This window comes from Oncorhynchus mykiss, chromosome 29, assembly GCF_057628025.1.
Source record: "Oncorhynchus mykiss isolate SJ-2025 chromosome 29, ASM5762802v1, whole genome shotgun sequence".
Taxonomy (NCBI): Eukaryota; Metazoa; Chordata; class Actinopteri; order Salmoniformes; family Salmonidae; genus Oncorhynchus; species Oncorhynchus mykiss.
This window is the reverse complement of record NC_143050.1, coordinates 1,217,271-1,239,867: the sequence shown is the minus strand read 5'-3', so window position 1 is coordinate 1,239,867 and position 22,597 is coordinate 1,217,271. Positions and strand designations below refer to the sequence as shown.

Genomic DNA, 22,597 nt, shown 5'->3' with positions numbered 1-22,597 from the left:
ACTATATAGGGAATAGGGCTCTGGTCTATAGTAGTGCACTATATAGGGAATAGGGCTCTGGTCTATAGTAGTGCACTATATAGGGAATAGGGCTCTGGTCTATAGTAGTACCACTATATAGGGAATAGGGCTCTGGTCTATAGTAGTGCCACTATATAGGGAACAGGGGGTCTCCCCCAAAAAAATGGTCAAAGACTCCATTCAACCAAGTCATAGACGGTTTTCTCTGCTACCTTTCTCTGCTACCTCACGGCAAGCGATACCAGAGCGTCAAGTCTAGGATCAGAAGGCTCCTTAACAGCTTCTACCTCCAAGAACATCTCATCAAAATGGCCACCAGACTATTTACATTGACCCCCCCCCTCCTTTGTTTTTACACTGCTGCTCTGTGCATCGTCTTTGCAGTCACTCTACCCCCACCGACACGTCGAGGTCATGTGTACGTGCGGGGGCACCGGTTACGCAGTACCGTATTCGGCACATGTAACTAATAAAACGAGATGAGATTTTTAGAGCTTTGTGCGGTAGTGTAGTGATACGCAGGGACTAACCGATACGGTGGATGTATTCCACCGCGCTGGTAGGGAAGTCGTAGTTCAGCACCAGGTTGACACCCTTAAAGTCGATACCTCGGGCCAGCAGGGCTGTACAGATCAACACCCAGATATCACCCGACCGGAAACTACTGATCACGTTGTCTCTCTGGAGAAAAAAACAACAGTTAGGGAATGACTTATAGTAGTGTGTGTTTTACTATACTTGGGAGTACAGTAGTGTGTGTGTGTGTGTGTGTGTGTGTGTGTGTGTGTGTGTGTGTGTGTGTGTGTGTGTACACATGTTGTACTATACATGGGAGTACCAGAAGTCCACACTAGAATAGTAAACTAACTAAAATATAGAGACCTAAGAACATTTTGCTGGTTAGATTTAGGGTTAAAACTAGGGTTAGAGGTTATAGGTTAGATTTAGGGTTAAAACTAGGGTTAGAGGTTATAGGTTAGATTTAGGGTTAAAACTAGGGTTAGAGGTTATAGGTTAGATTTAGGGTTAAAACTAGGGTTAGAGGTTATAGGTTAGATTTAGGGTTAAAACTAGGGTTAGAGGTTATAGGTTAGATTTAGGGTTAAAACTAGGGTTAGAGGTTAAGGTTAGATTTAGGGTTAAAACTAGGGTTAGAGGTTAAGGTTAGATTTAGGGTTATAACTAGGGTTAGAGGTTATAGGTTAGATTTAGGGTTAGAGGTTATAGGTTAGATTTAGGGTTAAAACTAGGGTTAGAGGTTATAGGTTAGATTTAGGGTTAAAACTAGGGTTAGAGGTTATAGGTTAGATTTAGGGTTAAAACTAGGGTTAGAGGTTATAGGTTAGATTTAGGGTTAAAACTAGGGTTAGAGGTTATAGGTTAGATTTAGGGTTAGAGGTTATAGGTTAGATTTAGGGTTAGAGGTTATAGGTTAGATTTAGGGTTAAAACTAGGGTTAGAGGTTATAGGTTAGATTTAGGGTTAAAACTAGGGTTAGAGGATAAGGTTAGATTTAGGGTTAGAGGTTATAGGTTAGATTTAGGGTTAGAGGTTATAGGTTAGATTTAGGGTTAAAACTAGGGTTAGAGGTTATAGGTTAGATTTAGGGTTAAAACTAGGGTTAGAGGATAAGGTTAGATTTAGGGTTAAAACTAGGGTTAGAGGTTAAGGTTAGATTTAGGGTTAGAGGTTATAGGTTAGATTTAGGGTTAGAGGTTATAGGTTAGATTTAGGGTTAAAACTAGGGTTAGAGGTTATAGGTTAGATTTAGGGTTAAAACTAGGGTTAGAGGTTATAGGTTAGATTTAGGGTTAAAACTAGGGTTAGAGGTTATAGGTTAGATTTAGGGTTAAAACTAGGGTTAGAGGTTAAGGTTAGATTTAGGGTTATAACTAGGGTTAGAGGTTAAGGTTAGATTTAGGGTTAGAGGTTATAGGTTAGATTTAGGGTTAAAACTAGGGTTAGAGGTTAAGGTTAGATTTAGGGTTATAACTAGGGTTAGAGGTTAAGGTTAGATTTAGGGTTAAAACTAGGGTTAGAGGTTAAGGTTAGATTTAGGGTTAGAGGTTAAGGTTAGATTTAGGGTTAAAACTAGGGTTAGGGGTTATAAGTTCGATTTAGGGTTAGAGGTTAAGGTTAGATTTAGGGTTAAAACTAGGGTTAGAGGATAAGGTTAGATTTAGGGTTAAAACTAGGGTTAGAGGATAAGGTTAGATTTAGGGTTAAAACTAGGGTTAGAGGTTAAGGTTAGATTTAGGGTTAAAACTAGGGTTAGAGGTTAAGGTTAGATTTAGGGTTATAACTAGGGTTAGAGGTTAAGGTTAGATTTAGGGTTATAACTAGGGTTAGAGGTTAAGGTTAGATTTAGGGTTAGAGGTTAAGGTTAGATTTAGGGTTAAAACTAGGGTTAGGGGTTATAGGTTAGATTTAGGGTTAAAACTAGGGTTAGAGGTTAAGGTTAGATTTAGGGTTAAAACTAGGGTTAGAGGTTAAGGTTAGATTTAGGGTTAAAACTAGGGTTAGGGGTTATAGGTTAGATTTAGGGTTAGAGGATAAGGTTAGATTTAGGGTTAAAACTAGGGTTAGAGGATAAGGTTAGATTTAGGGTTAAAACTAGGGTTAGAGGTTAAGGTTAGATTTAGGGTTAAAACTAGGGTTAGAGGTTAAGGTTAGATTTAGGGTTATAACTAGGGTTAGAGGTTAAGGTTAGATTTAGGGTTAGAGGTTAAGGTTAGATTTAGGGTTAAAACTAGGGTTAGGGGTTATAGGTTAGATTTAGGGTTAAAACTAGGGTTAGAGGTTAAGGTTAGATTTAGGGTTAAAACTAGGGTTAGAGGTTAAGGTTAGATTTAGGGTTATAACTAGGGTTAGAGGTTATAGGTTAGATTTAGGGTTAGAGGTTAAGGTTAGATTTAGGGTTAAAACTAGGGTTAGGGGTTATAGGTTAGATTTAGGGTTAGAGGATAAGGTTAGATTTAGGGTTAAAACTAGGGTTAGAGGATAAGGTTAGATTTAGGGTTAAAACTAGGGTTAGAGGTTAAGGTTAGATTTAGGGTTAAAACTAGGGTTAGAGGTTAAGGTTAGATTTAGGGTTATAACTAGGGTTAGAGGTTAAGGTTAGATTTAGGGTTAGAGGTTAAGGTTAGATTTAGGGTTAAAACTAGGGTTAGGGGTTATAGGTTAGATTTAGGGTTAAAACTAGGGTTAGAGGTTAAGGTTAGATTTAGGGTTAAAACTAGGGTTAGAGGTTAAGGTTAGATTTAGGGTTATAACTAGGGTTAGAGGTTATAGGTTAGATTTAGGGTTAGAGGTTAAGGTTAGATTTAGGGTTAAAACTAGGGTTAGAGGATAAGGTTAGATTTAGGGTTAAAACTAGGGTTAGAGGTTAAGGTTAGATTTAGGGTTAAAACTAGGGTTAGAGGTTAAGGTTAGATTTAGGGTTAAAACTAGGGTTAGGGGTTATAGGTTAGATTTAGGGTTAGAGGTTAAGGTTAGATTTAGGGTTAAAACTAGGGTTAGGGGTTAAGGTTAGATTTAGGGTTAAAACTAGGGTTAGAGGTTAAGGTTAGATTTAGGGTTATAACTAGGGTTAGAGGTTATAGGTTAGATTTAGGGTTAGAGGTTATAGGTTAGATTTAGGGTTAAAACTAGGGTTAGAGGTTATAGGTTAGATTTAGGGTTAAAACTAGGGTTAGAGGTTATAGGTTAGATTTAGGGTTAAAACTAGGGTTAGAGGTTATAGGTTAGATTTAGGGTTAAAACTAGGGTTAGAGGTTATAGGTTAGATTTAGGGTTAGAGGTTATAGGTTAGATTTAGGGTTAGAGGTTATAGGTTAGATTTAGGGTTAAAACTAGGGTTAGAGGTTATAGGTTAGATTTAGGGTTAAAACTAGGGTTAGAGGATAAGGTTAGATTTAGGGTTAGAGGTTATAGGTTAGATTTAGGGTTAGAGGTTATAGGTTAGATTTAGGGTTAAAACTAGGGTTAGAGGTTATAGGTTAGATTTAGGGTTAAAACTAGGGTTAGAGGATAAGGTTAGATTTAGGGTTAAAACTAGGGTTAGAGGTTAAGGTTAGATTTAGGGTTAGAGGTTATAGGTTAGATTTAGGGTTAGAGGTTATAGGTTAGATTTAGGGTTAAAACTAGGGTTAGAGGTTATAGGTTAGATTTAGGGTTAAAACTAGGGTTAGAGGTTATAGGTTAGATTTAGGGTTAAAACTAGGGTTAGAGGTTATAGGTTAGATTTAGGGTTAAAACTAGGGTTAGAGGTTAAGGTTAGATTTAGGGTTATAACTAGGGTTAGAGGTTAAGGTTAGATTTAGGGTTAGAGGTTATAGGTTAGATTTAGGGTTAAAACTAGGGTTAGAGGTTAAGGTTAGATTTAGGGTTATAACTAGGGTTAGAGGTTAAGGTTAGATTTAGGGTTAAAACTAGGGTTAGAGGTTAAGGTTAGATTTAGGGTTAGAGGTTAAGGTTAGATTTAGGGTTAAAACTAGGGTTAGGGGTTATAAGTTCGATTTAGGGTTAGAGGTTAAGGTTAGATTTAGGGTTAAAACTAGGGTTAGAGGATAAGGTTAGATTTAGGGTTAAAACTAGGGTTAGAGGATAAGGTTAGATTTAGGGTTAAAACTAGGGTTAGAGGTTAAGGTTAGATTTAGGGTTAAAACTAGGGTTAGAGGTTAAGGTTAGATTTAGGGTTATAACTAGGGTTAGAGGTTAAGGTTAGATTTAGGGTTATAACTAGGGTTAGAGGTTAAGGTTAGATTTAGGGTTAGAGGTTAAGGTTAGATTTAGGGTTAAAACTAGGGTTAGGGGTTATAGGTTAGATTTAGGGTTAAAACTAGGGTTAGAGGTTAAGGTTAGATTTAGGGTTAAAACTAGGGTTAGAGGTTAAGGTTAGATTTAGGGTTAAAACTAGGGTTAGGGGTTATAGGTTAGATTTAGGGTTAGAGGATAAGGTTAGATTTAGGGTTAAAACTAGGGTTAGAGGATAAGGTTAGATTTAGGGTTAAAACTAGGGTTAGAGGTTAAGGTTAGATTTAGGGTTAAAACTAGGGTTAGAGGTTAAGGTTAGATTTAGGGTTATAACTAGGGTTAGAGGTTAAGGTTAGATTTAGGGTTAGAGGTTAAGGTTAGATTTAGGGTTAAAACTAGGGTTAGGGGTTATAGGTTAGATTTAGGGTTAAAACTAGGGTTAGAGGTTAAGGTTAGATTTAGGGTTAAAACTAGGGTTAGAGGTTAAGGTTAGATTTAGGGTTATAACTAGGGTTAGAGGTTATAGGTTAGATTTAGGGTTAGAGGTTAAGGTTAGATTTAGGGTTAAAACTAGGGTTAGGGGTTATAGGTTAGATTTAGGGTTAGAGGATAAGGTTAGATTTAGGGTTAAAACTAGGGTTAGAGGATAAGGTTAGATTTAGGGTTAAAACTAGGGTTAGAGGTTAAGGTTAGATTTAGGGTTAAAACTAGGGTTAGAGGTTAAGGTTAGATTTAGGGTTATAACTAGGGTTAGAGGTTAAGGTTAGATTTAGGGTTAGAGGTTAAGGTTAGATTTAGGGTTAAAACTAGGGTTAGGGGTTATAGGTTAGATTTAGGGTTAAAACTAGGGTTAGAGGTTAAGGTTAGATTTAGGGTTAAAACTAGGGTTAGAGGTTAAGGTTAGATTTAGGGTTATAACTAGGGTTAGAGGTTATAGGTTAGATTTAGGGTTAGAGGTTAAGGTTAGATTTAGGGTTAAAACTAGGGTTAGAGGATAAGGTTAGATTTAGGGTTAAAACTAGGGTTAGAGGTTAAGGTTAGATTTAGGGTTAAAACTAGGGTTAGAGGTTAAGGTTAGATTTAGGGTTAAAACTAGGGTTAGGGGTTATAGGTTAGATTTAGGGTTAGAGGTTAAGGTTAGATTTAGGGTTAAAACTAGGGTTAGGGGTTATAGGTTAGATTTAGGGTTAGAGGTCCAGCAAAACAGGATTTAGATGGAAATCAATTGCTGGTCCCCAAAAGTCTTGAAAAGTATATTGTGTGTGTGTGTGTGTGTGCGCGCGCATGTGCGTGCCTGTTGCTGTGTGCGGTCAGCGTGTATGATGTCTACGTTGATGCCTTCGTACACCAGCTCATGGAAGAGCTCTCTGGCTCGATCAATAGACTGGACAAACACCAGCATAGGGGGCAAGAAACCCTAGGAGAGAGGAATTAGTATTTACCATTCAGGTAGCAAATGTTATCTGAAACATGCTTGGTAAACAACAGGTGTAGACTAACAACAACAACAGGTGTAGACTAACAGTGAAATGCTTGGTAAACAACAGGTGTAGACTAACAGTGATATGTAACCTACAGGCCCTTCCCAACAACGCAGAGAGAAAAATAAAAATAACATTGCTTTATACACACGGTACCAGGCTATATACACACACACGGTACCAGGCTATATACACACACACACACACACACGGTACCAGGCTATATACACACACACACGGTACCAGGCTATATACACACACACACGGTACCAGGCTATATACACACACACGGTACCAGGCTATATACACACACACACACGGTACCAGGCTATATACACACACACGGTACCAGGCTATATACACACACACGGTACCAGGCTATATACACACACACGGTACCAGGCTATATACACACACACGGTACCAGGCTATATACACACACACGGTACCAGGCTATATACACACACACGGTACCAGGCTATATACACACACACGGTACCAGGCTATATACACACACACGGTACCAGGCTATATACACACACACGGTACCAGGCTATATACACACACACGGTACCAGGCTATATACACACACACACGGTACCAGGCTATATACACACACACGGTACCAGGCTATATACACATGGTACCAGGCTATATACACATGGTACCAGGCTATATACACATGGTACCAGTACTGAGTCAATGTGCAGGGAGTACTGGGTAATTACCAGAGTTAGAAAGAGGACTATCTATGTTTTAACAGACAGGGCCAGAGGGCTTAAAACACTTTGAAGTACAGGAAGCCAGCAGGGTGGACTTCCTAAACCATTTTGAAGTACAGGAAGTCAACAGGGTGGACTTCTTAAACCATTTTGAAGTACAGGAAGCCAGCAGGGTGGACTTCCTAAACCATTTTGAAGTACAGGAAGTCAGCAGGGTGGACTTCCTAAACCATTTTGAAGTACAGGAAGTCAACAGGGTGGACTTCTTAAACCATTTTGAAGTACAGGAAGCCAACAGGGTGGACTTCCTAAACCATTTTGAAGTACAGGAAGTCAACAGGGTGGGACTTCCAATGGGTTAAGAAGGAATGATCACATGATTCCATCCAGGTCATGAGGGATCAGCCAATGAATTAGATGGTTTATCTTCCGTCACCAAAATGACACACGCGCATTGACGTGGCCGGAAGATGTGGGTTGTTATGATTCTGAACGGTCAGATAGCAACAATGACAAGAAACTACCTTGTGAGGAATCGGAGGTGGCTCGTTTAAGCTTGTTGTATCTTGTTCTTGATACCATGTCTTGTGTTGACTGATGTCATGTCTACGCCAATATGGCTAAAATCCGCTAGCTAGCTAATCAACAACTGCAACGATGTATTTGAGAGATAACAAGCGATCATTGTGCAAATGTATTTATGTTTTCAATAAACATCTGGAGAGGATATATTGTTTACATGTTGTCTAGTCTAAGCCAGGGGTCCTCAACCTTCTCTTTCACAGGGACGAGAGTCTTCACAGATCCACCTGTACCCCAGAGTCCCCGGATCCAGAACTCTAACCATCTGTACCTGAATACCCCAGAGTCCCCGGATCCAGAACTCTAACCATCTGTACCTGAATACCCCAGAGTCCCCGGATCCAGAACTCTAACCATCTGTACCTGAATACCCCAGAGTCCCCGGATCCAGAACTCTAACCATCTGTACCTGAATACCCCAGAGGGTCCGGATCCAGAACCCTAACCATCTGTACCTGAATACCCCAGAGGGTCCGGATCCAGAACCCTAACCATCTGTACCTGAATACCCCAGAGGGTCCGGATCCAGAACTCTAACCATCTGTACCTGAATACCCCAGAGTCCCCGGATCCAGAACTCTAACCATCTGTACCTGAATACCCCAGAGTCCCCGGATCCAGAACTCTAACCATCTGTACCTGAATACCCCAGAGTCCCCGGATCCAGAACTCTAACCATCTGTACCTGAATACCCCAGAGTCCCCGGATCCAGAACTCTAACCATCTGTACCTGAATACCCCAGAGTCCCCGGATCCAGAACTCTAACCATCTGTACCTGAATACCCCAGAGTCCCCGGATCCAGAACTCTAACCATCTGTACCTGAATACCCCAGAGTCCCCGGATCCAGAACTCTAACCATCTGTACCTGAATACCCCAGAGTCCCCGGATCCAGAACTCTAACCATCTGTACCTGAATACCCCAGAGTCCCCGGATCCAGAACTCTAACCATCTGTACCTGAATACCCCAGAGTCCCCGGATCCAGAACTCTAACCATCTGTACCTGAATACCCCAGAGTCCCCGGATCCAGAACTCTAACCATCTGTACCTGAATACCCCAGAGTCCCCGGATCCAGAACTCTAACCATCTGTACCTGAATACCCCAGAGTCCCCGGATCCAGAACTCTAACCATCTGTACCTGAATACCCCAGAGTCCCCGGATCCAGAACTCTAACCATCTGTACCTGAATACCCCAGAGTCCCCGGATCCAGAACTCTAACCATCTGTACCTGAATACCCCAGAGTCCCCGGATCCAGAACTCTAACCATCTGTACCTGAATACCCCAGAGTCCCCGGATCCAGAACTCTAACCATCTGTACCTGAATACCCCAGAGTCCCCGGATCCAGAACTCTAACCATCTGTACCTGAATACCCCAGAGGGTCCGGATCCAGAACCCTAACCATCTGTACCTGAATACCCCAGAGGGTCTGGATCCAGAACTCTAACCATCTGTACCTGAATACCCCAGAGTCCCCGGATCCAGAACTCTAACCATCTGTACCTGAATACCCCAGAGGGTCTGGATTCAGAACTCTAACCATCTGTACCTGAATACCCCAGAGGGTTTGGATTCAGAACTCTAACCATCTGTACCTGAATACCCCAGAGGGTCTGGATCCAGAACTCTAACCATCTGTACCTGAATACCCCAGAGGGTCTGGATTCAGAACTCTAACCATCTGTACCTGAATACCCCAGAGTCCCCGGATCCAGAACTCTAACCATCTTTACCTGAATACCCCAGAGGGTCTGGATCCAGAATTCTAACCATCTGTACCTGAATACCCCAGAGGGTCTGGATCCAGAACTCTAACCATCTGTACCTGAATACCCCAGAGGGTCTGGATCCAGAACTCTAACCATCTTTACCTGAATACCCCAGAGGGTCTGGATCCAGAACTCTAACCATCTTTACCTGAATACCCCAGAGGGTCTGGATCCAGAACTCTAACCATCTGTACCTGAATACCCCATTTGCATTAAGGTGTCTAACAAAACTGCACATTTTAGATTGGCCTTTTATTGTCCCCAGCACAAGGTCCACCTGTGTAATAACCATGCTGTTTAATCCCTTTCTTGATATGCCACACTTGGCACTTTTGTAATACAACTTTAGGTATTTCTAAACGTATGTAATCGATCAAATTAAAGACGGGATGATCTGTGTTCAATACAGGAGCAAAACAAACTGATGCTACTTTTCTGGTTACACCCCTCTATCAAAAGGTTCACATGAAATGACGTTCATTCTGAGCTATGGTACTTCTTCATTACACAAAGGGAAAACCTCAACCAATTTATACAAACTGGTGACATCCAGTGGAAGCGGTAGGAACTGCAGGAAAGTCATTTAGAACTCTGGATTCCCCATGAAAACGTATTGAAAAAACAGTGACCTCAAAAAAAAAGAACATCTGAATGGTTTGTCGTCGTGGTTTCGCCTGCTAAATAAGTTCTGTTATAGTCACAGACATGATTCAAACAGTTTTAGAAACTTCAGAGTGTTTTCTACCCAATACTAATAATAATAATATGCATATATTAGGATCTGGGACAGAGTAGGAGGCAGTTCAGTTTGGGCACGCAATTTATCCAAAAGTGAAAATGCTGCCCCCTACCCCAAACAGGTTAAAATAGGTCATTCACAACATTCACAAGGCTGCAGGGCCAGACGGATAACCAGGAAGTGTACTGTGAGCATGCTTTGACCAACTGACAAGTGTCTTCACTGATATTTTCAATGTCTCCCTGTCTGAGTCTGTAGTACCAACCTGTTTTAAGCAGACCACCATAGTCCCTGCGCCCAAGAACACTAAGGTAACCTGCCTAAATGGCTGCTGACCCGTAGCACACAAATCTGTATCCATGAAATGCTTTGAAAGGCTGGTCATGGCTCACATCAACACCATTATCCCAGAAACCCTAGACCCACTCCAATTTGCATACCACCCCAACAGATCCACAGATGATGCCATCTCTATTGCACTCCACACTGCCCTTTACCACCTGGACAGAAGGAACACCTATGTGAGAATGCTGTTCATTGACTACAGCTCAGCGTTCAACACCATAGTACCCTCAAAGCTCATCAATAAGCTAAGGACCCTAGAACTAAACACCCCCCTCTGCAAATGGATCCTGGACTTCTTTACGGGCAACCCCTAGGTGGTAAGGGTAGGTAACAACGCACCCGTCACGCTGATCCTCAACACAGGGGCCCCTCAGGGGTGCGTGCTCATTCCCCTCCTGTACTCCCTGTTCACTCATGACTGCATGGCCGGGCACGACTCCAACACGATCATTAAGTTTGCCGATGACACAACAGTGATAGGACTGATCACCGACAACGACGAGACTTCCTATAGGAAGGAGGTCAGAGACCTGGCCATGCGGTGCACGACAACAACCTCTATCCTCAACGTGAGCAAGACAAAGGAGATGATTGTGGACTACAGGAAAAAGAGGACCGAGCACGCGCCCATTCTCATAGACGAGGCTGCAGTAGAGCAGGTTGAGAGCTTCAAGTTCCTTGGCGTCCACATAAACAACAGACTAGAATGGTCCAAACACACCAAGACAGTTGTGAAGAGAGCATGACTAAACCTCAGGAATCTGAAAAGATTTGGCATGGGTCCTCAGATCCTCAAAAAGTTCTACAGCTGCACCATCGAGAGCATCCTAACTGGTTGCATCACTGCCTAGTATGGCAACTGCTCAGCCTCCGACTGCAAAGCACTACAGAGTGTAGTTCGAAAGGCCTAGTACATCACTGGGGCTAAGCTGCCTGCCATCCAGGACCTCTACACCAGGTGGTGTCAGAGGAAGGCCCTACAAATTGTCAAAGACTCCAGCCACCCTAGTCATAGACTGTTCTCTCTGCTACCTCACGGCAAGCGGTACCGGAGCACCAAGTCTAGGTCAAAGAGGCTTCTAAACAGCCTCTACACCAAAGCCCCCCCCCCCCTTTACACCGCTGCTACTCTGTTGTTATGTTGTATGAATAGTCACTTTAATAACTCTCCCTACATGTACCTCAACTAACCGGTGCCCCCGCACTTTGACTCTGTACCGGTACCCCCATGTATATAGTCTCCACATTGACTCTGTACCGGTACCCCCTGTATATAGCCTCCACATTGACTCTGTACCGGTACCCCCCTGTATATAGTCTCCACATTGACTCTGTACCGGTACCCCCTGTATATAGCCTCCACATTGACTCTGTACCGGTACCCCCCTGTATATAGTCTCCACATTGACTCTGTACCGGTACCCCCTGTATATAGCCTCCACATTGACTCTGTACCGGTACCCCCCTGTATATAGTCTCCACATTGACTCTGTACCGGTACCCCCCTGTATATAGTCTCCACATTGACTCTGTACCGGTACCCCCCTGTATATAGTCTCCACATTGACTCTGTACCGGTACCCCCTGTATATAGTCTCCACATTGACTCTGTACCGGTACCCCCTGTATATAGTCTCCACATTGACTCTGTACCGGTACCCCCTGTATATAGCCTCCACATTGACTCTGTACCGGTACCCCCTGTATATAGCCTCCACATTGACTCTGTACCGGTACCCCCTGTATATAGCCTCCACATTGACTCTGTACCGGTACCCCCTGTATATAGCCTCCACATTGACTCTGTACCGGTACCCCCTGTATATAGTCTCCACATTGACTCTGTACCAGTACCCCTGTATATAGCCTCCACATTGACTCTGTACCGTAATACCCTGTATATAGCCTCCACATTGACTCTGTACCGGTACCCCCTGTATATAGTCTCCACATTGACTCTGTACCGGTACCCCCTGTATATAGTCTCCACATTGACTCTGTACCGGTACCCCCTGTATATAGCCTCCACATTGACTCTGTACCGGTACCCCCTGTATATAGTCTCCACATTGACTCTGTACCGTAACACCCTGTATATAGCCTCCACATTGACTCTGTACCAGTACCCCTGTATATAGCCTCCACATTGACTCTGTACCGTAACACCCTGTATATAGCCTCCACATTGACTCTGTACCGGTACCCCCTGTATATAGCCTCCACATTGACTCTGTACCGGTACCCCCTTCTATATAGCCTCCACATTGACTCTGTACCAGTACCCCTGTATATAGCCTCCACATTGACTCTGTACCGTAACACCCTGTATATAGCCTCCACATTGACTCTGTACCGGTACCCCCTGTATATAGCCTCCACATTGACTCTGTACCGGTACCCCCTGTATATAGTCTCCACAATGACTCTGTACCGTAACACCCTGTATATAGCCTCCACATTGACTCTGTACCGGTACCCCCTGTATATAGCCTCCACATTGACTCTGTACCAGTACCCCCTGTATATAGCCTCCACATTGACTCTGTACCGGTACCCCCTTCTATATAGCCTCCACATTGTTATTTTACTGCTGCTCTTTAATTACTTGTTAATTTGACTTGTTTTCGTTTTTTTTAAACTGCATTTTTGGTTAAGAGCTTGTAAATAAGCATTTCACTGTAAGGTCTACTACACCTGTTGTATTCAGCATTTCACTGTAAGGTCTACTACACCTGTTGTATTCAGCATTTCACTGTAAGGTCTACTACACCTGTTGTATTCAGCATTTCACTGTGAGGTCTACTACACCTGTTGTATTCGACTAATAACATTTGATTAGATTTATTTGGAAAGGTACCTTCTTGATGATGTCCCTCACGGCCAGTAACTTCCCGTTCTCCGTTCCAACAAACAGCAGCTCCTGTTCTACTGTCTCTACTGCAGAGTTCCTGAGAACACACACACAATCGTTTTTAAACTCTTTTTAGCTGGTTCTGAACGAGATTATCAGACAGGAGATACAGTTAGAAGGGGTTGAACCCCGGTATACGGTGGGGAGCTTTGTTCATGTGCAGTGTTACCACTCAACCACGGCTCTGCAAAGAAGAGAGGGTAGTTATGGGTAGTGTAAGAGACAGGGCGGCACGATAGAGAGGGTAGTTATGGGTAGTGTAAGAGACAGGGCGGCACGATAGAGAGGGTAGTTATGGGTAGTGTAAGAGACAGGGCGGCACGATAGAGAGGGTAGTTATGGGTAGTGTAAGAGACAGGGCGGCACGATAGAGAGGGTAGTTATGGGTAGTGTAAGAGACAGGGCGGCACGATAGAGAAGGCAGTTATGGGTAGTGTAAGAGACAGGGCAGCACGATAGAGAGGGTAGTTATGGGTAGTGTAAGAGACAGGGCGGCACGATAGAGAAGGCAGTTATGGGTAGTGTAAGAGACATGGCGGCACGATAGAGAGGGTAGTTATGGGTAGTGTAAGAGACAGGGCGGCACGATAGAGAGGGTAGTTATGGGTAGTGTAAGAGACAGGGCGGCACGATAGAGAGGGTAGTTATGGGTAGTGTAAGAGACAGGGCGGCACGATAGAGAGGGTAGTTATGGGTAGTGTAAGAGACAGGGCGGCACGATAGAGAGGGTAGTTATGGGTAGTGTAAGAGACAGGGCAGCACGATAGAGAGGGTAGTTATGGGTAGTGTAAGAGACAGGGCGGCACGATAGAGAAGGCAGTTATGGGTAGTGTAAGAGACATGGCGGCACGATAGAGAGGGTAGTTATGGGTAGTGTAAGAGACAGGGCGGCACGATAGAGAAGGCAGTTATGGGTAGTGTAAGAGACAGGGCGACACGATAGAGAGGGTAGTTATGGGTAGTGTAAGAGACAGGGCGGCACGATAGAGAAGGCAGTTATGGGTAGTGTAAGAGACAGGGCAGCACGATAGAGAGGGTAGTTATGGGTAGTGTAAGAGACAGGGCGGCACGATAGAGAGGGTAGTTATGGGTAGTGTAAGAGACAGGGCGGCACGATAGAGAAGGCAGTTATGGGTAGTGTAAGAGACAGGGCGACACGATAGAGAGGGTAGTTACGGGTAGTGTAGTATAGTAGAACAGGGGACTGTGGGTAGTGGAGTACCTGTGTCCAATGTTGACAGAGACCAGGTTGTCGAGGTTGAGACGACACCACTGTTCCACGTCTGGAGCACAGGTAGCACTGTAGAGCGCTCGTCTGACCCGCGGAGAGGAACACGCCTGGAACACTGCTGCTAGCTGCTCTCTGAAGCCACTACGACCATCCTCAAACAGCTTATCGCTCTCATCCACCACCAACCATTCCACACTGAGCACACACACACACACACACAGTATTAACAAACCCTGCTACGACAGCCCTCAACCAACATATCAGACCCAACAACACAGAAATAACACAGTCTTGTATAACTAACCTTAGGGCTGGGCGGTTAACCGTATTTTACTATATACAGATATTGATGCAGGGACCGGTTTGGGTTTTTACTTTACCTTCTAGAACGATATTTAAACGTTTGGTTTGTTAAATGTGATACGCTGTGTGTAACGTCCGTTTTTATAGTTGACTTGGCTACTTGGGTCGTCTCTCTAAGCTCTCTCTCTATGCCGCTTTCCACACAGAACTAGCCCCGCCCCCCTGTCACTCAAGGAGTGGATTTTGATGTTACTTGCCCAGAGACACTTGTGTTCAGTCTGCATGGCCAATCGAGTACCACAGTATGAGTCATAATCGCCATGAAGCCATGTGGTCAAACAGGGAAATGGTTCCATTGTTTTTTCACAATTCATTTTTTAATTTTAGAAACACTTAAAATAAGGGATGTGTTTCTCGTAGGTTTACAAGGAGACTTTTATCAATATAGTCAGTCGCCTGTATTTACTCGCCAAAAATTAAACGGCAATTAGCTGCTAATGTGGCTAATATTAAGAACTACAAATGCCACCATGATCTAGCCGAATCGAGGCAAAGGTAAGAATGTCTGGATTAACTATCTAATGTTAGCTATTTGTAGTAATGAATAAAATTGGCTACATTTCATTAAAAACTGACAATTCTGTGAAAACTTGTGCAAGTTTTAAATTGAGAATATGTTAGCAAAGGTGCCAGATAGCGATGAAGTGCAGGAGCTTGCAGGGATTTGTAGTCTTGCATAATGTCTACTTTGGATGCAAATTAGCATTTTAGAATCAGAGTAAGTAGAGCCCGAATATCTTGATAAAAGTCCCCTTGTCCGAGAGAGATGTACACGGTCATCAAAACGCCACGTCAGGGTAAAGACTACATGAAACACAGCCCTTAATTTAAGTGTTTCTAAAATAAATACAAAATTAAATGGTGGAAAAAACAAAGGACCCATTTCCCTGTTTGACCACTAGGTGTTATGGGTATGATGACACCACCACTGTGGGGTTCTACGTAGCACATGCGACAACGTTGTTTTCATTTTGCTTCTTAATATAAATCCACTAGCGTTCCATAATTACACTATTAGTTTGTTTCTCTTACATCTGCAAAGTTCTTAGCAAGTTTGCGGGAAAAAAGTATCTTCTAAATCAAAGAGGAATAGTTATAGCATGAATATGTCGGCTACATGAAGAAACATCTAATGTAGCCAAAGATTATAGGGTCCCCTAGGAAACACTTATCAACACTTTGGTTCCTACCCTGTCACAATAACTCCTCCCCGGCATTTTCATTCGTTGTCATCTCAAACACAGTATTCAAAGTGCCCACCATTATTTATATTCTAACTATAGAATTATAATAATCCTTCTATTGCCATGATTCCAACAGTTCACTAGTGTTTTTGCTCTAAATCAATTGCAACATTTGGTTATAAATAAGGCCTAGTATCTGTGGCCCATTATCGTGCAGCCAGTCTTACGCGGCAGTGTGGAAATGATCCTCAGTGCAGGAAACACAGAAATGTATGAAAATGTTTTTGGTTGAATTGAACAGTAGAAAACAAAGGAGAAAGACTCATTGAAATCACGCAGAATGTATGTTGCCACCCAGGGGTCATTACTCAAAGCACATTAAGGACTTTTAGGACTAACATTTTTAAAAACACAGTGATATATTTTGGTCATAGCGCCCAGTCCAAACTAACCTTACGGGGACATACATTTCTGTCCCATTCAAAATCCTATTTCCCCTAACCACAAAACCTAACCCTAATTCTAACCTTAGCTCCTAACCCTAATTCTAATTCTAACCTTAGCTCCTAACCCTAAATCTAACCGTAGCTCCTAACCCTAATTCGAACCTTAGCCCCTAACCCTAATTCGAACCGTAGCCCCTAACCCTAATTCTAACCTTAGCCCCTAACCCTAATTCTAACCTTAGCTCCTAACCCTAATTCTAACCTTAGCTCCTAACCCTAATTCTAACCTTAGCTCCTAACCCTAATTCTAACCTTAGCTCCTAACCCTAATTCTAACCTTAGCTCCTAACCCTAATTCTAACCTTAACCCTAAACAACTTAGAAATAGCGTTTGACCTTGTGAACCCAGTTGGCCCAAATGTTTTGACTTCTGGTCTCCACGAGTATAGTTAATAATGTGTGTGGATGTGTTTAACACACACAGTATTGACAAACAAAACCTGTTACATTAGCCCTCAACCAACATAGAGCCAACACACAGAGGGAGCTGACCTGCTGAGGTCTATAGCATCCTGCTTCAGGAGGAACACCAGTCTATTGGGGGTACTGATCAGAATATCTAGACAGAGAGGGGAGAGAGAGAGAGAGGGGAGAGGGGGAGAGAGAGGGGGAGGGACAAAAAAAATAGAAAATGAGTGAGGACTGTTGTGCTGGTCTCGGTCTCATTAGTAAACAGGTCCCAGCGCATTTTACAGATCATTTGAATATTGTCTTTGTACCGGATTTCTTGTGAGAGCTGGGAACGTGTTTCCTGGCTGCCATGGAGGCCTTGTCTAGTATGTGAACTCTGAACCCGACGCCCTCCGACAGACGCACCAACTCCCTGTGGGTCTACACAACAACACAACATTGTAACAAAATAACACAACATTCTAATAACACAACATTCTAACAACGCAACATTCAATCAACGCAACATTCTAACACCACAACATTCTAACACCACAACATTCTAACAACACAACATTCTAATAACACAACATTCTAACAACGCAACACAACATTCTAACAACGCAACATTCAATCAACACAACATTCTAACACCACAACATTCTAACACCACAACATTCTAACACCACAACATTCTAACACAACATTCTAACAACACAACATTCTAACACAACATTCTAACAACACAACATCCTAACAACACAACATTCTAACACAGCTTTCAATCAACACAACATCCTAACACAACATTCTAACAACACAACATTCTAACAACACAACATTCTAACAACACAACATTCTAACACAGCATAAAAAACACATGCAACAATGTCAAATCAAATTGTACGTGTCACATGCTTGGTAAACAACAGGTGTAGACTATGAACTGTTTACCGACAGGCCCTTCCCAACAATGCAGAGAGAAACAGAACAATTATAACCCCAGGAATAAAAATACACAACGACTAACGATAAGTTGGCTAAAAACACGTAGTACAGGTACCAAGTGGACATGCAGGGGTATGAGGTTCATGCAAATAGGTAGGATAGATAATAGACAGTAACAGCAGTATACTGTTGGTAGGGGTAAAGGATAGATAATAGACAGTAACAGCAGTATACTGTAGTTAGGGGTAAAGGATAGATAATAGACAGTAACAGCAGTATACTGTAGGTAGGGGTAAAGGATAGATAATAGACGGGAACAGCAGTATACTGTAGGTAGGGGTAAAGGATAGATAATAGACGGGAACAGCAGTATACTGTAGGTAGGGGTAAAGGATAGATAATAGACGGGAACAGCAGTATACTGTAGGTAGGGGTAAAGGATAGATAATAGACAGTAAGAGCAGATGAGTCAACAGAGTTAGTGCATAAAGGGGCAGATAGTTAAATAGTTAACCAAATAGCTATCCAGACTAACTATTTAGCAATCTTATTGATTCTGGTAGGCTTGAGGCTGGGTTTCCCTTTGTAATCCGTGATAGTTTGTTATCCATATAGTTAGCGTCAGAGTAGGTGTAGCAGAATTCGATCTTAGTCCTGTATTGACGCTTTGATGGGTCGGAGGTCTTAGCCGGATTTCTTATAAATGTCTGGATTAGTGTTCCGTTCTTTAAAAGCGGCAGCTCTAGACCTTAGTTCGGTACGGATATTGCCTGTAATCCATGGCTTCTGGTTGGGATATGTACGTACGGTCACAATGGGGACGTTGTCGTTGATGTTCTTATCAACGAAGCCGGTGACTGATGTGGTAAACTCCTCAATATTATTGGATGTATACCGGAACATATTCAAATCTGCGCTAGCGAAACTGTTTTCCAACCGTTAACGACGATGACGTGCGGAGCACTTAATATCCGTGTCATAAAGTATTCACACCCCTCGACTTTTCCCATATTCTGTGTTACTGAATTTAAAGTTGAGATTGTGTCACTGACATTATGGGGTAGTGGGTAGATCGGAGTGAAATTTTATTTGTAGAACATTTGCAAAATTAATAAAAAATGTCAAGCTGAAATGTCTCGAGTTAATCTGTTTTGAACCCCTTTGTTAAGCCTCAATAAATTCAGGAGGAAAAATGTCTTTAACAAGTCACATAATAAGTTGCAAGGACTCACTCTTTTTGCAATAAGTGTCTCACATGATTTCTGAATGACTACCTCATCTCTGTACCTCACACATACAGATAATTGTAAGGTCCCTCAGGCAAACTGGGGATTTCAACCACAAAGACCAGGGAGGTCTTTGGGCATCCTATTGGTAGATGGATAGGGCATCCTATTGGTAGATGGATAGGGCATCCTATTGGTAGATGGATAGGGCATCCTATTGGTAGATGGATAGGGCATCCTATTGGTAGATGGATAGGGCATCCTATTGGTAGATGGATAGGGCATCCTATTGGTAGATGGATCTAAATAAAATAAAAATGCAGACATTGAATATCCCCTTGAACAAATTAATTACACTTAGGACGGTGTATCAATACACCTAGCCACTACAAAGATACAGGCATCCTTCCTAACTCAGTTGCCAGAGAGGAAGGAAACAGCTCAGGGATTTCACCATGAGGCCAATGGTGACTTTAAAACAGTTACAGAGTTTAATGGCTGTGATAGGAGAAAACTGAGGATGGATCAACAACATTATAGTTACTCCACAATACCACAACAATACTGTTTGGGGCAAATCCAATCTAACACATTACTGGTGGCAGCTACATCCTGTTATGGGTATGCTTGTCATCGGACTGGGGAAATAGAATGGAGCTGAGCACAGGAAAAATCCTAGAGGGAACCCTGATTCAGGCTGCTTTACACCAGACACTGGGAGATGAATTCACCTTTCAACAGGACAATAACCTAAAACACAAGGCCAAATCTACACTGGAGTTGCTTACCAAGAAGACAGTGAATGTTCTTGAGTGGCTGAGTTACAGTTTTGACTTAAATCTACTTGAAAATCTATGGCAAGACCTGCAAATGGTTGTCTAGCAATGATCAACAACCAATTTGAGCTTTAAGAATTTTAAAAAGCATTAAAAAAAATGGGCAAATGTAGCACAATCCAGGTATGCAAATCTCTTAGAGACGTACCCAGAAAGACTCACAGCTGTAATCGCTGCCAAAGGTGATTCTAACCAGTATCGACCCAGGGGTGTGAATACTTATGTAAATGACATTTCTGTATTTCATTTTCAATAAATGTGCAACATTTTGTAAGCATAAGTTTTCCACTTTGTCCTTATGGGATATTGTGTGTAGATGGGTGAGAGTTTTATTGTTTATATCAACACAACATGTCCCATGTTTCATGAGCTGAAATAAAAGATCCCAGAAATGTTCCATACACACAAAAAACACATTTCCTTTCAACTGTTGTGCACAAATGTGTTTCCATCCCTGTTAGTGAGCATTTCACCTTTGCCAATATAATCCATCCACCTGACAGGTGTGGCATATCCAGAAGCTGATTAAACAGCATGATCATTACACAGATGCACCTTCTGCTGGGGTCAATAAAAGGCCACTCTAAAATGTGCAGTTTTGTCACACAACACAATGCCACAGATGTGTCAAGTTGAGCATGCAATTGGCATGCTGACTGTAGGAATGTCCACCAAAGCTGTTGACAGATAATTGAAGGGTAATTTCTCTACCATAAGCCACCTCAGTCATGCAGACCACATGCCAGCCAAGGACCTTCACATCCAGCTTCTACACCTGGAGTATCGTCTGAGACCGGCTAACCGGAAAGCTGATAAAACTGAGGAGTATTTCTGTCTGTAATAAAGCCCTCGTAGGAAAATGTATTCTGATTGGTTGGGCCAGCTCCCCAGTGGGGGGGGGGGGGGGGGGGGGCAATGCCCTCATGGGAGTTTCTCCCATTCTTCTCTGCAGATCCTCTCAAGCTCTGTCACGTTGGATAGGGAGCATTGCTGCACAGCTATTTTCAGGTCTCTCCAGAGATGTTCGATTGGGTTCTGGCTGGGCCACTCAAGGACATTCAGAGACTTGTCCCGAAGCCACTCCTGCGTTGCCTTGGCTGTGTGCTTAGGTCGTTGCTTAGGGTCGTTGTCCTGTTGGAAGGTGAACCTTGACCCCAGTCTGAGGTCCGTTGTTCCGCGATAGAGAGGGAGGCCAGAGTCCGTTGTTCCCGATAGAGAGGGAGGCCAGAGTCCGTTGTGCCCGTTGTTCCCGATAGAGAGGGAGGCCAGAGTCCGTTGTTCCCGATAGAGAGGGAGGCCAGAGTCCGTTGTGCCCGTTGTTCCCGATAGAGAGGGAGGCCAGAGTCCGTTGTTCCCGATAGAGAGGGAGGTCAGAGCCCGTTGTGCCTGTTGTTCCCGATAGAGGGAGGTCAGAGCCCGTTGTTCCCGATAGAGAGAAAGGCCAGAGCCCGTTGTGCAGATAGAGAGAGAGGCCAGAGCCCGTTGTGCCGATAGAGGACAGAGCCCGTTGTGCCGATAGAGGCCAGAGCCCGTTGTGCCGATAGAGAGAGAGGCCAGAGCCCGTTGTGCCGATAGAGAGAGAGGCCAGAGCTCGTTGTGCCGATAGAGAGAGAGCCCAGAGCCCGTTGTGCCGATAGAGAGAGAGCCCAGAGCCCGTTGTGCCGATAGAGAGAGAGCCCAGAGCCCGTTGTGCCGATAGAGAGAGAGCCCAGAGTCCGTTGTTCCCGATAGAGAGAGCCCAGAGCCCGTTGTGCCGATAGAGAGAGAGCCCAGAGCCCGTTGGTGCCGATAGAGAGAGGCCAGAGCCCGTTGTGCCGATAGAGAGAGGCCAGAGCCCGTTGTGCCGATAGAGAGAGGCCAGAGCCCGTTGTGCCGATGGAGAGAGGCCAGAGCCCGTTGTGCCGATAGAGAGAGGCCAGAGCCCGTTGTGCCGATAGAGAGAGGCCAGAGCCCGTTGTGCCGATAGAGAGAGGCCAGAGCCCGTTGTGCCGATAGAGAGAGGCCAGAGCCCGTTGTGCCGATAGAGAGGCCAGAGCCCGTTGTGCCGATAGAGAGAGGCCAGAGCCCGTTGTGCCGATAGAGAGAGGCCAGAGCCCGTTGTGCCGATAGAGAGAGGCCAGAGCCCGTTGTGCGATAGAGAGAGGCCAGAGCCCGTTGTGCCGATAGAGAGAGGCCAGAGCCCGTTGTGCCGATAGAGAGAGGCCAGAGCCCGTTGTGCCGATAGAGAGAGGCCAGAGCCCGTTGTGCCGATAGAGAGAGGCCAGAGCCCGTTGTGCCGATAGAGAGAGGCCAGAGCCCGTTGTGCCGATAGAGAGAGGCCAGAGCCCGTTGTGCCGATAGAGAGGCCAGAGCCCGTTGTGCCGATAGAGAGAGGCCAGAGCCCGTTGGTGCCGATAGAGAGAGGCCAGAGCCCGTTGTGCCGATAGAGAGAGGCCAGAGCCCGTTGTGCCGATAGAGAGAGGCCAGAGCCCGTTGTGCCGATAGAGAGAGGCCAGAGCCCGTTGTGCCGATAGAGAGAGGCCAGAGCCCGTTGTGCCGATAGAGAGAGGCCAGAGCCCGTTGTGCCGATAGAGAGAGA

The 22,597-nt window shown here is 43.8% G+C and overlaps 1 protein-coding gene across 2 annotated transcripts in view; it reads right to left on the bottom strand.

Moving 5' to 3' along the window:
• ddx52 (DExD-box helicase 52) overlaps positions 1-22,597 on the bottom strand; it is a 44,693-nt gene that overhangs the window by 10,147 nt on the left and 11,949 nt on the right. For both annotated transcript variants that reach the window (XM_036967922.2, XM_036967923.2), the window contains exons 6-11: positions 17,339-17,450; positions 17,112-17,178; positions 14,558-14,761; positions 13,282-13,372; positions 6,071-6,193; positions 552-702 (exon numbers count right to left, since the gene is read on the bottom strand). In XM_036967922.2, the coding sequence (XP_036823817.1) occupies positions 552-702; positions 6,071-6,193; positions 13,282-13,372; positions 14,558-14,761; positions 17,112-17,178; positions 17,339-17,450 (748 nt within the window). The remainder of the gene's footprint in view (positions 1-551; positions 703-6,070; positions 6,194-13,281; positions 13,373-14,557; positions 14,762-17,111; positions 17,179-17,338; positions 17,451-22,597) is intronic.